Source organism: Abrus precatorius, unplaced genomic scaffold (assembly GCF_003935025.1).
Source record: "Abrus precatorius isolate BTA unplaced genomic scaffold, Abrus_2018 Scaffold7, whole genome shotgun sequence".
Lineage (NCBI taxonomy): Eukaryota > Viridiplantae > Streptophyta > Magnoliopsida > Fabales > Fabaceae > Abrus > Abrus precatorius.
In genome coordinates this window covers 34276651-34291007 of record NW_020874417.1, presented here as the reverse complement: position 1 = coordinate 34291007, position 14357 = coordinate 34276651, and the positions used below count along the sequence as shown (strand labels likewise).

The window sequence follows — 14357 nt, the reverse complement described above, 5'->3', positions numbered from 1 at the left end:
CTTGTCAGCTTCTAGATCATCAAATATGAGGGGCATTCCGAGAATCGAACTCGGGACCTCTCGCACCCAAAGCGAGAATCATACCACTAGACCAAATGCCCAGATATGGAAGTTTTATTCTTTCTAATTATATTAAAAATTCATAAATTTAACAACATTAATCAAGTCTCATCCCATTAGGTGAGGTCAGATAAATGGATTGCATGACATTATTGAACTTGGTCAAAAACCAAGTTTTCAAAAATCTGATTAATCAAAATGTTTCTTTTAATAACTTTATAGATTCATTAGGTGAAATTAAATTAGGCATTATTCTAAAGTTATAACATAGCTTCTAATTTACACATCTGATTTCACCACATGTTTATACCATAAGTTGAAACATTACTTGTGTGCTTTAAATGTTGTTTCATATGTGCAGGGTGCTGAAATCCATCAGCGAGGAAGAAGTTTATTGCTTCATGATCTCTTAGAAAACCCTGCCAGCAACATACAACAGCTATTGATTGGTTTATGAAACATTTTAAATCAAAGATCTGAAGCAAAATGTATTTATTTGTATGTGAATTACAGACTAAAGCAAGCTGATTGAAGTGACTTCTGTTGGTGTCATGAGTTTTTCTTTTTCCTTTTTGACTGACTTGCATCCCATCAGACAGCATGTGATCTGATATGTGCTTATGTAGGTGAGTGTAGTGGACTCCAGGAAATAATTATGTTCATACATTTGTTTTAAGATTGATGTTTTTGGACACAGGCCTCATTTACAACAATTCATGACATCCTTCCTTTTTCAATTTGAAGTAATACAGTAGATGTAGTAATATTACTTAGGAGTTAGGACAAAACTGAAGTGTTTTTTATCAATCAAAACTAGAGTTTTATCTTGGTAATCGGCAATAACATTAAATATAAATATTTTATTGAAGTGAAAATTTAATTTTAAGTGATAGATTGAACCAACAATACTTAAAGAATAACACATAAATTTTGTCCTATTACTTATTGTAAAATATAGAGTTCAAATGTTGTACTTGAGACCTAAGATCTGTGTTGTGAGTCTTGTGACTGATTTGCGAACTTGTGCAGATATATGGAAATCAAAGCAACTGCCATTCACTTCTCCTTTTCCTTGGCAGAAAAAATGCAACTAGCATTTATTTCTGGATGATAATGCAAAGCAGATCCTTGTGCCGAGTCAATGGCAAAGTACATTTAAGAATAAGAAATGCACTGACAGGTATGTGATAAAAATAGGGGCATTCGGAGAATCGAACTCGGGACCTCTCGCACCCAAAGCGAGAATCATACCACTAGACCAAATGCCCACATTGGAGTGGTTAGAGGTAAGTCAAATCTATGTCTAGTTTCTTGTTAACTTTGTTTATGCATGCCACAGTGTCTGCAATTCTATAGCAAGATTGCATACAAACAACCAGCGTTGCGTACCTGGATAGGCAATTGTTAGTCAAAGTATCATGTTTTTCTAGTCAAGGTATCAAAGAGAGCTTCAAATATGACTTACAAGTTACAACACATTATTGTATTATTTTTTCAGTGGCAATCTGTCACTTGGTACTGAAAAACTTCCAGCCAAAATTGTTAATGTATCACATCATTCAACCCAACACATTCACATGCAGCCTCTGATGCTTGTTGTTTAACTAATTAACAGGTCAAGCTTGTCAGCTCAGCAGGCAGAATTTAAAAATAAAACTTGATGCTTGTTGGTATTTAAACTACACCAATTGACAAATCATGTCAGGCTGCAAAACAATTAACAAATCAGGTAAGCTTGTCAGCTTTTAGATCATCAAAACAGCAGGGGCATTCCGAGAATCGAACTCGGGACCTCTCGCACCCAAAGCGAGAATCATACCACTAGACCAAATGCCCAAGTCTTTGTAATTATATTAAAAATTCATAAATTGATTTGGCAAAATTATTTTAGCGAGCATTCTAATGTTATAACATTGCTTCTAACTTATACATCTGATTTTACCACATGTTTATACCATAAGTTTAAACATGTGTTTTTAATGTTATTTCATATGTGCAGGGTGCTGAAATCCATCAACGATGAAGAAGTTTGTTGCTTCATGATCTCTTGGAAACAAACACCCCCCCCCCCCGCAACATAAAAACAGCTATTTATTGGATTATGAAACATTTTAAATCAAAGATCTGAAGCTCAAGTTCTGCAACATGTATTTGTATGTTGAATTACGGACTAAACCAAGCTGATTGAAGTGATTTCTGTTGGTTTCATTCTAGTTTTTTCTTTTTCATTTTTGACTGAATCACATCAAATCAGACAGCATGTGATCTGATATGTGCATATGTAGGTTATCACCTTTTACATCTGAGTGTTGAAAAATATAATGTAAGATACTTGCTAATGCTACTAGTGTAATGGACCACAGTAAATAATTGTATTCGTACATTTGTTTTAAGATTGATATTTTTGGACGCCAGGACTCATTGACAACAATTCACCACCTCCTTCCTTTTTCAATTTGAAGTAATTAGAGTAGATTTAATAATATTACTTAGGTCAGAACTTAGGTGTTGATTATCAATCAAAATTAGAGTTTTATCTAGGTACTCTGAAATAACATTCAATTCAAATATTTTATTGAAGTGAAAATTTAGTTTTAAGCGATAGATTGCACCAACAATACAAAGAATAACACATTTTGTCCTATTACTTATTGTAGAGTTCAAATTTTATACTTGTGACTCAAGATCTGTGTTGTGACTGATGCTTGCAAACTTGTGGAGATATATGGAAATCAAAGCAACTGCTAAATGCCGTGTGGCAAGGTTCTAATACAATACTGCCTGTGATTCACTGCTTCTCTTTTTCCTTGGCAGAAAAAATGCAACCTGCAAGTTTTCCTTTCTTGCTGATAATTCAAAGCAGGTCATGGCAAAGCACATTTAAGAATAAGAAATGCACTGACAGGTATGTGACAAAAATAGGGGCATTCCGAGAATCGAACTCGGGACCTCTCGCACCCAAAGCGAGAATCATACCACTAGACCAAATGCCCACATTGAGGTGGTGAGAGGTAAGTCTAAACTATATCTAGTTTCCTTTTAAATTTGTTTATGCATGACACACACTGCAATTTATTGCAAGATTGCATACGGGTTGCTTACCTGGATGGGCAATTGTTAGTCGAAGTAACATGTTTTTCTAGTCAAGGTATCAAAGAGGGTTTACTTATTTGTCGCTGGTTTCAATTTTTTATTTTATATTTTGAGATCAAATGACTTACAGCACATTATTCTATTACATTTTCAATTGCAAGCTGTCACTTGCTACTGAAAAACCTCCAGCCAATATTGTTAATATATCACACCATTCATCCCAATGCATTCACATGCAGCCTCTGATGCTTATTGTTTAACAAATTAGTAGGTGAAGCTTGTCAGCTTCCAAAGCTTCAGAAGGCAGAATTTAAAAATAAAACCTGATGCTTATTGGTATTTAACTTTCACCAATTAACAAGTCATGTGAGGCTGCCTACCAATTAACACAAGTCAAACAAGCTTCAGCTTCTAGATCATCAAAATAGCAGGGGCATTCCGAGAATTGAACTCGGGACCTCTCGCACCCTAAGCGAGAATCATACCACCAGACCAAATGCCCTGTTTCTACTTATATTAAACAGTCCTGGTGAAATTATTTAGGGAGCATTCTAAAGTTATAACATTGCTTCTAACTTGTACATCTGATTTTACCACGTGTTTTACCATAAGTTGAAACATTACTTGTGCTTTTAATGTTGTTTCATATGAGCAGGGTGCTGAAATTCATCAATGATAAAAATGTTTGTGCTTCATGCTCTCTTGGAAAAGCCCCACCAATATACAACAGCTGTTGATTGGATTTGAAACATTTTAAATCAAAGATCTGAAGCTCAAGTTCTGTAACATGGATCTATTTGAATGTTGTATTACAGACTAAACCAAGCTGATTGAAGTGACTTCTGTTAGTGCCATACGAGTTTTTCTTCTTCATTTTTGACTGGCTCACATCAAATCAGACATGTAATCTGATATATATTTATGTAGACTACCACCGTACCACGTATTACATGAGCGTTGTAAATTATAATGTAAGATACTTTGCTAATGCTACAGTAAAATGGACTCCAGTAAATAATTGTGTTCGTACATTTATTTTGAAGATTGATATTTTTATCACCAGGCATGATTGACAACAATTCATGACCTCCTTCCTATTTCAATTTGGAGTAATACTGTAGATGTAGTAATATTACTATGGAAAAAACTTAGGTGTTGTTCTTTATGTGTTATTAGTGTTTTTACACAATAAAATCAAAGTTGTATTTTAGTAATTTGTCATAACATTAAATATAAATATTTTGTTATAAGTAAAACTCTACTTTTAATTAGTATACAGCACTAACAGTATCGAAATAACTATAAGTTTTCTCCTATTACTTAATTGTTGTAATCGAGACATGAGATTTGTGTTGTGACTGATGCTTGCAAACTTGTGGAGATGTGTGGAAATCATAGCAACTGCTATGTGCAGGCAAGGATCTAATACTGTACTTTGATTCACTTCTTTTCTTTGGCAGAAAAAATGCGACTGCGTGTATTCCTTTCTGGCTGACAATGCAGAGCAGGTCCTTGGCCTAGTAAATGGCAAAACACATTTAAGAATAAGAATTGCGCTGACTTTGCTGTAATAAAAACAGGGGCATTCCGAGAATCGAACTCGAGACCTCTCGCACCCAAAGCCAGAATCATACCACTAGACCAAATGTCCATAATGTTATATGTCAGCTTGATGTCTTTTCAATGTTAAAATCTTCATGCATCTTACGTGGTTTGCAGTTTTATTTTTTAGCAAGATTTCTACAGTTGACTAGATCTACTTACTGAACGCACAACTATCAGCCTTTCTTTAATGTTGCCAACAGTGCAACCAATGCTACTTTTATGGAAATGGGACCACTTTATGAAGCTTAAGTGTTCTTCTAGTGAAGGTATCAAAAGAGAGTTAGTTCACTTATTTACCATGGTTTTACTTTTTATATTTTAAGATCAAGTATGATTCACAACAGAGTGTTCTACTACATTTTCAGCGGCAAGCTGTCACTGGTACTAGGAAACTTCCATCTTTAACTGTTCATGTATCACATCATTCACCCCAAGGCATTCACACGCAGCCCTTGATGGTCATTGTTATTTTACTAAACCAGTTAACAAGTCAAGCTTGTCAGCTCTGAGAACATAAAAAAGCTGAAATTTAAAAATAAAAAATGATGATTGTTGATGTAGTTTAACATCAGTTAATAACAAGTCAAGCTCCATAAACTAGGAAAAACAATCAAGGGGCATTCCGAGAATCGAACTCGGGACCTCTCGCACCCAAAGCGAGAATCATACCACTAGACCAAATGCCCTTTTGTGTTATCTTTTTAGTTTCTAAACATACTTTGTGGCAAAAACATTTTATGTGACCATCAAATCCTTGCCAAAAACTGTAAACGAACAAATGACAGTGTTTCTAATAGTCATATCAAATAGGATCTTATTGGATGAATTTTCTGATCAGGACGGAACCAAAAAAGGACATTCACATTAGAATCTTGTCAACCTTGGATATCATAGTTCATCAAACTATAAATCACAACACACTTTTATAAAGTAATGCATGCCCCTACAATGGTGAGATTGAGGCTTCACTTAGATCTCTACCTAATGCACCCATTCTTATTGTTGAATTACTAAAACTAGAGCATCTGTTTAATTATGATAGAAGGAAACTTAGCAGGCAGTTAGCTTCAGTAACTTCACTGTTTTTATTGTCTTCACACTGCTTTTCCTACATTAAAAAAACTGAATTCGACAATAAAATATTGCAAATGCAAACATATTTCTTTTTTATTAGTACTTGCTTACAAGAAAGATAGATATTAAAATTATGGTAAAGACTTTTCTAAAATGAGTTTGCCAATAAAATGTATAGGTATGCATTCAACTTTATCTAAATTTAGAGTATTTGTTGATATAACTTAGACGTAATAATATTCAAAGCCTGATACACCCTTTACCTAGAGGGTTTTTTTTTTTGTTTTTACAAAAGAAAGAAAAACAACTTAAAGAGGTATGAGATAATCATATTCCTTTGAATTCGGACAATATGATTGTCGGGGTAGCCAACTACACTGGATCTACATTCTAAATAAATCTTGTTAATCTCATCCACAGTTTACAAACAACTCATCGCAACATTCGCATAAATAATCTCTTTCAAGACCATGCGCAATTCGCTGTCCACAATTCTCTTTTTCTATTTTCGGTTTCTTTGGCTTCTTTTATCTCCTCTTCTCATACTCATTTTCTTGTAGGAAGCGGAAAGAGATTAGAGAAGCACAGGGGGTAAGGGAAACTTTGGCAAAGGAAATCCTTCCCAAAGTGTCCAACTTTCCTCCCTCCCTCTTTCTCTCTTTGTTGTGCTTGCTCTTTTGATCAGGGTTTGGTGGTTTGTGGATCTAGGAAGCCATGGCAACTTTTGCAGGAACCACACAGAAGTGCATGGCTTGTGAGAAAACGGTGTACCTTGTTGATAAGCTAGCAGTAGATGGCCGTATCTATCACAAGGCCTGCTTCCGATGCCACCATTGCCGGAATACCCTTAAGGTATAGTATATACCAATTTATTATATATATATATAAATAAATACACATTTTCCCATTTGATCAAATTTTAATTTTCTTTTAAAAAATTAAATTGTAAAATGGGCACTATGTTTAGCATAGTGCAGTCTGCACATATATAATTATCAAATGGAGGATATATATGAAGGGTTTACATATAACCAGTGATGAGGAGAGGTATTGTGAAATCATTTATGCGAAATGGTTTTTATCCTTTAATGATGATTATGAATGCATTGCATATAGTTATATATATGCCTGTCATTTTCTTTCTTTTGGTTTCTCCACTCATACTACTTCTAAAACTAAGCTTGGATTTACGTGTGATCATGCATTATGTTTATTTTATATGATATTGCATCTGAAAAAACGTGTCTCAGGTGAAACATTTTCCCTCAATTCCAAGGCCCAAACAGATGTTTCTATTGAAGAATTCACTAAACAACCGTTCTCAAAAGTTTGTTGTATTAATTTTGTCCAATGTTAACTAATGGCCTGATTGTTTCATGTAGTGAGAACGGTGTTTTCTGAAAGCGAAAAAAAAGCATATTCCATTTAACATGTTTCGTACTCAATGTCAGACAAAGTTTTGTCAATAATTCTATATCATAAATCATGTCACATGCATTTAACTGATTAACAAACACAGTTTTGTGAATGTGACCAAATTAAGTTCAAATTTATAAAAATATTACATTTTTAAATAAAATCAAGCCTCCAAAAGTTGACCAAATGATATTTTTATTCGCAGCTTGGCAACTACTGTTCTTTTGAGGGGGTGCTCTACTGCAGACCTCACTATGATCAAATCTTCAAGCGAACTGGCAGCCTGGACAAAAGCTTCGAAGGTAAAATTGAAACATAAATAATCCCATGTGAAAATATTAGTACACTAAAACTCTTTGTTTTTGTTGCCCCTCATTCTCTTCATCACAGGAACACCCAAAATTCAGAAACCAGAAAAACCGATCGCTGATAGTGAGGTGATCATTCCGTACCTTGTCTTCTCATGTATCGTATTAAGTAAAAAAAATTCTACATTCTACTTCTTTACTCGTTAAAATATTACAATATTTTGTCTGTTATGTAGGAAGTATGCATGCATTAATTTTCACTGATTTTAGTATTATTTAAACCGAAAATATCATACTGATATCTAACTGGAAATAATATTTTTAATAAGCAGAATACTAAGGTTCTCGCAAACGTGTTCTTGGGAACCAGAGACAAATGTGTGGGTTGCAAGAAGACAGTCTATCCCACTGAGAGGGTAACCAATAATTTATTGCATGTTTGGTTTTTCTTATTTTTGAAAAATGGGATATTAATTGTTTCTCTTAATCTAAATTGTACCAAAAATGCCACTAGTCCTCTTATTTCTAATTATCGATCCTAATTGTGCTATTAAAGGTTACGATTAATGGGACTCCCTACCACAAGAGCTGCTTCAAATGTACCTATGGAGGTTGCACAATAAGCTCATCAAACTTTGTTACACACGAGGGGAAGCTCTATTGCAAACACCATCACATTCAACTCTTCAAAGAGAAAGGGAATTACAGTCAGCTTGAGAATGATCAAGTTGCTACCACGGAAATCGCTGCTTAGAGTTGTCAAATGTATACGAAAAATAGTTGGCAGTGTTTGTACCATGGATGGTCCAATTTGTGCACTTCATAATGGTGCTCTCCTTGTAAAATACATGGTTTTATGAGACTACGTATACAGCTTGAGATTGCTTTCAGCAGCTTTATCCAAACGATGGCCTTTTTCAGTTGACAAATAAATATTTAGCGGATATTTTAATTTGTAATTTAAAAAAAGTTAAAGTTAAAATATTTAAAATAATACAAATCAAATCAATTTATATTTAAAAAATAATTATATAACTTAATTTTGCATTATTTTTAAATGATATTTATAACGCTTTTTAATTTTTATACTACATTTCATTATATTCGTTTTCAGATATCAAATTATATTTTTTCAGGATATGTAAAACTTTTATAATCGTTACTCTATATCCTTTTTAATGTATTTTTTAACATAATTTTCACTATATTTAAGTAATTTTATTTTTAAAATATCATTATTTTAGAAAAATCTTACTTTTGTCTTTTAGTGACTTTTTATAGCTCTCAATTTTGTCTTTAAATTAATTTAAGTTAGTATATTAACTCTATGATTTCTTAAAGGCCAACTTACAAGGATGCCCTCTTTTTTTAAATATATATAAAATTCTTAGAACTAAAAAGTAATTTTAGACTTCAGCTGATTTAAGTCACAATAAACTAGTTTAAAGTTTAATTTTGAAATATTACCAATAAAAAAATTATGCTGTCAGATGATTAAAATATTAGTTAAATTTTAAATTATTCATTACAAAAGCTAACAATTATCGTCAAGATGACATATTATATTCAATTGATAATTTACAAAATACACAATTAACGCAGTTTAATTAAATTTAACCTCTTAAAGAATGAAGAACTTTCTCAATGTTTATTTTCAAACTTATGAAACTCGAATGTGGTATTTTTAAGTAAAAGGGGAAATGTGATAAATTTAAGTCAAAGTATAACTCTTTTTTCGTTCATGATAGCTACTGTACACATTTTTAATAATTTTTAATATATAATTATATTTGTGTATTTTTCTTTGAGTTTTGTTGACAGTAGAAATCTTGTTCTAAATATAAGAGCCTTCTAACTATTTTATAGGAATTAAGAGATGTGATTAACTTCATTAATGACATTAAATTTATCAATAATTTAAATTTTTTTTATAAAATTATTGAAACTCGTTATCTTTTTTCATCTAATTAATTATTTTGTATCCATTAAAGATATTTTTAAAAAAATTAATTAATAAAAAATGACTTGTAAAATGTCTTCTTATATAAAACGGTAATGACAAACTCTTAAAAAAACATTTTGTATTTATAATTAAAAAATTAAATATAATAATTAATTAAAAATATTAATATATCTTGTTAAAAAAAATATTTTAAATATAATCATTATTTACATTTATTACTATTTATCTTTTTTTAATTTACAAAATTTAACTTATAATTGTTGTCTCAAACTCTCCCATCATCCTTACCGGTTAGCTTAGCTAAAGTTCATCATTGTAATATTTCTCTCAATCATTTAGTTATATAAAGTCTAATTTGAGTGAGCTTGTAAATAAATTTAAAATAAATAATAAAAAATAAATAATTTATTTATAAATTAAAATTAAGTTATTTTTTTGAAATTTAAATAAAAATACAAGTTAATTTTAACTTATAAAAAGTTAAATTTATAGTATTACTTACTTTTTTTTATTCTTCTAAATACTTACGTAGAAATTTATCTAAATTGAACTATAATCTTATACTTTTCCTATTTTTCTTTTAACTTTCTACTTTAAGAGTTTAACATGCGTAATATATTTAATATTTTTATAAAAAATATCATTTAAATCTTTATAATATTATTTTATCTCTCTTGTTAATTAATTATTGTTTATTTGAAGTTACAAATATAATTGATAAAAAATTTAATTAATATTGTTTTAATATGATTTTTAAAATAAAAAATAAAATTAGATCTAATAATTTAAAATAAAAAATACTAATAACATATTATTTGAATATATTTTTCAAGAGAATTGATTATTATTTTATTTAAATTTAAAAAAAATTATAAAATTATGTTATTTTCACATTCTATTTTATTAGTCAATTATACTTTTATAACTATCAATAAATTTTAGTCATTAATTATGTACACATTTAAAAAAAATGCGTTAGTATATTTGTTACAGTAATTTTCTTTAAATAATCATTGCATTTTTAGAAAAGCATATAAGAAAATTTCAAAAAGAAAAAAAACACGACAATTATAATTTATAAGAAAAAATTTATTTATTTATACTTCGTTTTTTCTCCTATAAATTTTTTTCTAGAAGTTTACTAAGTTTTTTTCACAAGAAAGAACCAACTATATCTTTGTTGTTATTTAAGTATTTATATTGCCAATTTTATTTAATTAATCATTTTATAAATTATTAAATTGATTGATATAGAACAACAAATATATCATATATGAAAAATATTTAAATAAAAGTGACGATAAATATATAAAAGTAAAAAAAAAACAATCTTTTAAGTCATTATCTTTTAAAAGACTTGTTCTGCGCCTTTTTGCTCTTAAATATAAGATGTTTTTGAGAAGTTTATTATTACTTCAGACTCTTTGTAAATTATTTTTTGTATTAATATTTTAATAAAAATATCATTAATAAAGACAAGGTACTTAATTAAATAAAAAAGAGAATAAGAAAATATATTATAATTTTTAAAAATTGAAAAATAATATTAATTATTGATAGATTTAATATTCTTAACTAAATTAGTTAAATTTTTATTTTTTATAAAAGAAGCTCTTAAGGCTAAACATTTTATTAAAACACACTTGAAGGTAATAAATGCCTATATAAAGAGTTTATAAAGTTAAAAAGAATATTATAATTTAAAAACAAAATGTAGTAAATAAGTATTGGCAACTGTACCGCAAAATTCGGAATTGGGGGCGCTCCTATGCACACGGCAATACAAAGAGAGAAGAAATAATCCCATATAATCAAAGACAGCACACATGACAATGCTACACCCATTTTTTTCATTCTATCATCTTTCTCCTTATTCTCTCCCTCACTTGGCTATCTAAATGACTTTACTTACCCAACCTTTAATAAATTAAAAGTCTTGTTTATTTTTTTTATTTTTTAAAATCTTCACATATTCTTAATCTCTGTATATATCCACCCAATATGTTAACTAATGAAGATTTGTCACCCAAATACTCAATTCTCAGTTTCCACATGCGAAAGGATCCCCCAAGTCTTTGAATGTTTATTTGTTGAATCATCTTCTGATAAGGTTTTAGGTCCTATCCCACCTCGACCTGTACAGAGAACCAGTATCACGTCCAGATCAATTAAGTTTAACACACTTATCGCAAGCTGTTGCACCATTATCTCATTGCCTAAAAAATCGCATTTCAATGCGTTAGGAACACTAAATCAATCGCAATTAACCACATTATTATGCTGTACAAATGTCATGGGCAAGATAAGGATATTTGATTAACAACTATTGTCAAGAATCCAACAATAGTTGTTTTGCATCATTGAAGCATGGCATTTGGAGAAGAAAACGTGTATATATTCAATGGTGGAATCAACTGTTTTTGGGGAATCCACTAGAGACATTTTATTACGAAATAAGCTGCAAAAGCACGCTAAGCCATATGCAAAAGGCAAAAGTTATAGTGCAATTCGCGTCACAAAGATACCAAAAAAGAAAAAAGACAGAAGCCAAGCAAACTCTTCCGTGCTACGAAGATTTGTTTGAATTTGCAGAAGAGCCAATTATTCGTTTCGTCTCAATCGCTAATTGTTTATGCTTCGATTTGATACCTCAAATCAATTAATGGAGTTATTGTAAGGATGATTTATTTCCGTGCGCCAGAACACACAACAAATTCACCAAAATCCAAATGTCAAATTCAAATGCTTGCAACAAATGAAATATTTATTATGCTAACTTCTACGCTATTAGAGGATGTTGCATCGAATTATCTATCAATGCAAATATAAATAAAGGCATCAAACAAAACACGAGAAAAACAGAAACCCACCAATTTTGTTAATGACGCAGTATCATCTTTGGAGGTAAGAGTTCATATCCATAAAAGTAAACAATAAAACGGGAAAATTAAAGAAAATAAAGAAACTAATTAAGAACAATATTCTTTATGTTCAAAGTCAAAATACAATTGCAAATCCAATTTGACCAAAGTAACGCCTTCCTAGAAGCACGCATCCAACAGGCAGCAGCAACAGAGAGCAGCCAAGCTGCAAAAAATTACAAATTCAAACAAATGAGAATAGTACAATTGGTGCAGATAACACAATGTATTATTAATTTCATAAAGTTCTGCTTTATCGTGAAAAACAGAAATGCGACTGAAAAGTCAAAGATGACTACTCTTTCTATTCAAAATTGATTGCCATAATTTAAAGTTCTAAGTTATTTGTTTTTATAATAATTAGAGAGATAATAGTTGCTTTCAAGTCTCATTCTTGTTTAAAAAAGTAACCATTTCCGAAATAAAAGAATGATTTAATCAAATCTGATTATACTCTTTTAAAACATTTGTTATATTTAATAATTTTAATTCACATAAAAAATAAACGATCATTCATTTTTTTAAAACAGAGCAATATTGGGATTATTAATCAATGGGTGTTGAATTTAAGGACATAAAAATAATAATTTAGGGTTTTATACAAGCATTAATTATTAAAATAAATATGAAGTTATAAAATTATCAAACATTTGAATCGAGGAAAGTTTAGATGTCATGGGTTAGGTTATTTTGCAAACCCGTAAGTGGGCCACCAAAAGAGATGGGCATCCGCTTCGAGTAGCGTGCGTGAGATAGATGACAGCAGAAAAAGCAACTAACAACCTTTCGATTCTTTTTTTTCTTCAGCATTTTAATAATTTTGTTCATTTACTTTTTAGTTATTATCATTATTTTATAAAATAAATAAATAACTAATCCTTTTAATAATTTTATTTTAATAATTAATACTAAATAATGAATGTATTTATTTTATATAATAAATAATTTATATATATATATAGTTTTTAATGAAATTTAATATATTAATTTTTTGTAAAAAAAAAGAAGTAAAAAATAACCGCTGACGCAGCATAGACATTGGCCCGCATCTGAAATCGAGTCAACCCCGATCTCAGCGGCCACAACCACCATCATCAGAGAGAAAGATCAGGGAGAGAGAGAGACGCACCAGCCTTCTAAGCAACCAGCGCCGGCAGAACTCTGTTGAGGAGGCGGAGGCTGAGAGTACTGAGGAGGTGCGTAGGGTGGAGGGTACCCCTGTGCCGGATACGCCGGCGGTGGGTATCCTTGCGGCGGATATCCCGGCGGCGGGTACGCGTCCTTTCCATAAGTCTCCCCCGGGGGCGGATAACCTTAATCAAAGAAAACCCCTTTAAAAATCAGCAACATAAACCAACATGCAACGGTTTAAATCCACAAAAACTAAATCAAAGAAACCAAAAAGAAAAAAAAAAGAATTATTGACCTTGAGTGGGAGGAACACCGACGGGGGGTTGCTGCTGATTGTAGTAACTCATGATGGAAGAGAGGAGAAAGGGTGAATTAGCTTTGTTCTGTGAAAGCGAGGATGCAGAGAGGAAGGTATTTATTGGAATTGTGCGTGAGTTTTATGGGGCCTCGGAGGTTATAACCGAGGACACCTTTTTCCCTTACTTTGTTTCTTTCTTAGTATTTTCTTCATTATTATAATTGGAGAATGCTTCACATCATTACACGTCATACTCTCGTCTACGCATCCTTCCCATTATCATTTTCTTTTTCTTTTTCTTTTTCTTTCTTTCGCCATTTATATGCCGTGTGAACTGCGCGTGCAAGTCTTCACTGTTAAGGAATGCCATTCAGTGCATATCTCCAAAATGTTATTCTCTCAAAACTAATCGTTTCATCCTAATATATTATATTAAAATCATGTTTAACTCAATTAATTAATTTAATTTAAATATATTTATTCAAATT

At 30.9% G+C, this 14357-nt stretch overlaps 2 protein-coding genes and 7 non-coding genes across 9 annotated transcripts; 1 reads left to right on the top strand and 8 right to left on the bottom strand.

Moving 5' to 3' along the window:
* Positions 1–29: 29 nt before the first annotated feature.
* Positions 30–101, bottom strand: TRNAP-UGG. Its single transcript has one exon. It is a non-coding gene; the product is annotated as a tRNA-Pro (tRNA).
* A 1155-nt stretch (positions 102–1256) lies between these two features.
* Positions 1257–1328, bottom strand: TRNAP-UGG. Its single transcript has one exon. It is a non-coding gene; the product is annotated as a tRNA-Pro (tRNA).
* A 496-nt stretch (positions 1329–1824) lies between these two features.
* On the bottom strand, positions 1825–1896 carry TRNAP-UGG. The gene has a single exon. It is a non-coding gene; the product is annotated as a tRNA-Pro (tRNA).
* A 1085-nt stretch (positions 1897–2981) lies between these two features.
* Positions 2982–3053, bottom strand: TRNAP-UGG. Its single transcript has one exon. It is a non-coding gene; the product is annotated as a tRNA-Pro (tRNA).
* Positions 3054–3272: 219 nt separating this feature from the next.
* LOC113871863 (LIM domain-containing protein WLIM1-like) lies at positions 3273–8310 on the top strand. Its single transcript, XM_027508956.1, has 5 exons — positions 3273–6684; positions 7454–7550; positions 7639–7685; positions 7889–7972; positions 8113–8310. The coding sequence occupies exons 1-5, from the start codon at positions 6547–6549 to the stop codon at positions 8308–8310; spliced, it is 564 nt and encodes a 187-aa protein (XP_027364757.1). The 5' UTR covers positions 3273–6546.
* TRNAP-AGG lies at positions 3584–3655 on the bottom strand. Its single transcript has one exon. It is a non-coding gene; the product is annotated as a tRNA-Pro (tRNA).
* Positions 4733–4804, bottom strand: TRNAP-UGG. Its single transcript has one exon. It is a non-coding gene; the product is annotated as a tRNA-Pro (tRNA).
* Positions 5373–5444, bottom strand: TRNAP-UGG. The gene has a single exon. It is a non-coding gene; the product is annotated as a tRNA-Pro (tRNA).
* Positions 8311–11202: 2892 nt separating the features above from the next.
* On the bottom strand, positions 11203–14065 carry LOC113873508 (cysteine-rich and transmembrane domain-containing protein WIH1-like). Its single transcript, XM_027511656.1, has 3 exons — positions 13867–14065; positions 13570–13753; positions 11203–12606 (listed from the first exon to the last, which is right to left on the bottom strand). The coding sequence occupies exons 1-3, from the start codon at positions 13916–13918 to the stop codon at positions 12561–12563; spliced, it is 282 nt and encodes a 93-aa protein (XP_027367457.1). The 5' UTR covers positions 13919–14065; the 3' UTR covers positions 11203–12560.
* Between the last annotated feature and the right edge of the window lie 292 nt (positions 14066–14357).

Coding starts and splice junctions, on each gene's coding strand:
- LOC113871863 (XM_027508956.1), top strand. CDS start 6,547: ATGGCAACTTTTGCAGGAACCACACAGAAGTGCATGGCTTGTGAGAAA. Junction 7,551..7,638: donor CCTGGACAAAAGCTTCGAAG/GTAAAATTGAAA, acceptor TCTTCATCACAG/GAACACCCAAAATTCAGAAA. Junction 7,686..7,888: donor AACCGATCGCTGATAGTGAG/GTGATCATTCCG, acceptor TTTAATAAGCAG/AATACTAAGGTTCTCGCAAA.
- LOC113873508 (XM_027511656.1), bottom strand. CDS start 13,918: ATGAGTTACTACAATCAGCAGCAACCCCCCGTCGGTGTTCCTCCCACT. Junction 13,754..13,866: donor CGGTGTTCCTCCCACTCAAG/GTCAATAATTCT, acceptor TCTTTGATTAAG/GTTATCCGCCCCCGGGGGAG. Junction 12,607..13,569: donor GCTGGTTGCTTAGAAGGCTG/GTGCGTCTCTCT, acceptor AATTTTTTGCAG/CTTGGCTGCTCTCTGTTGCT.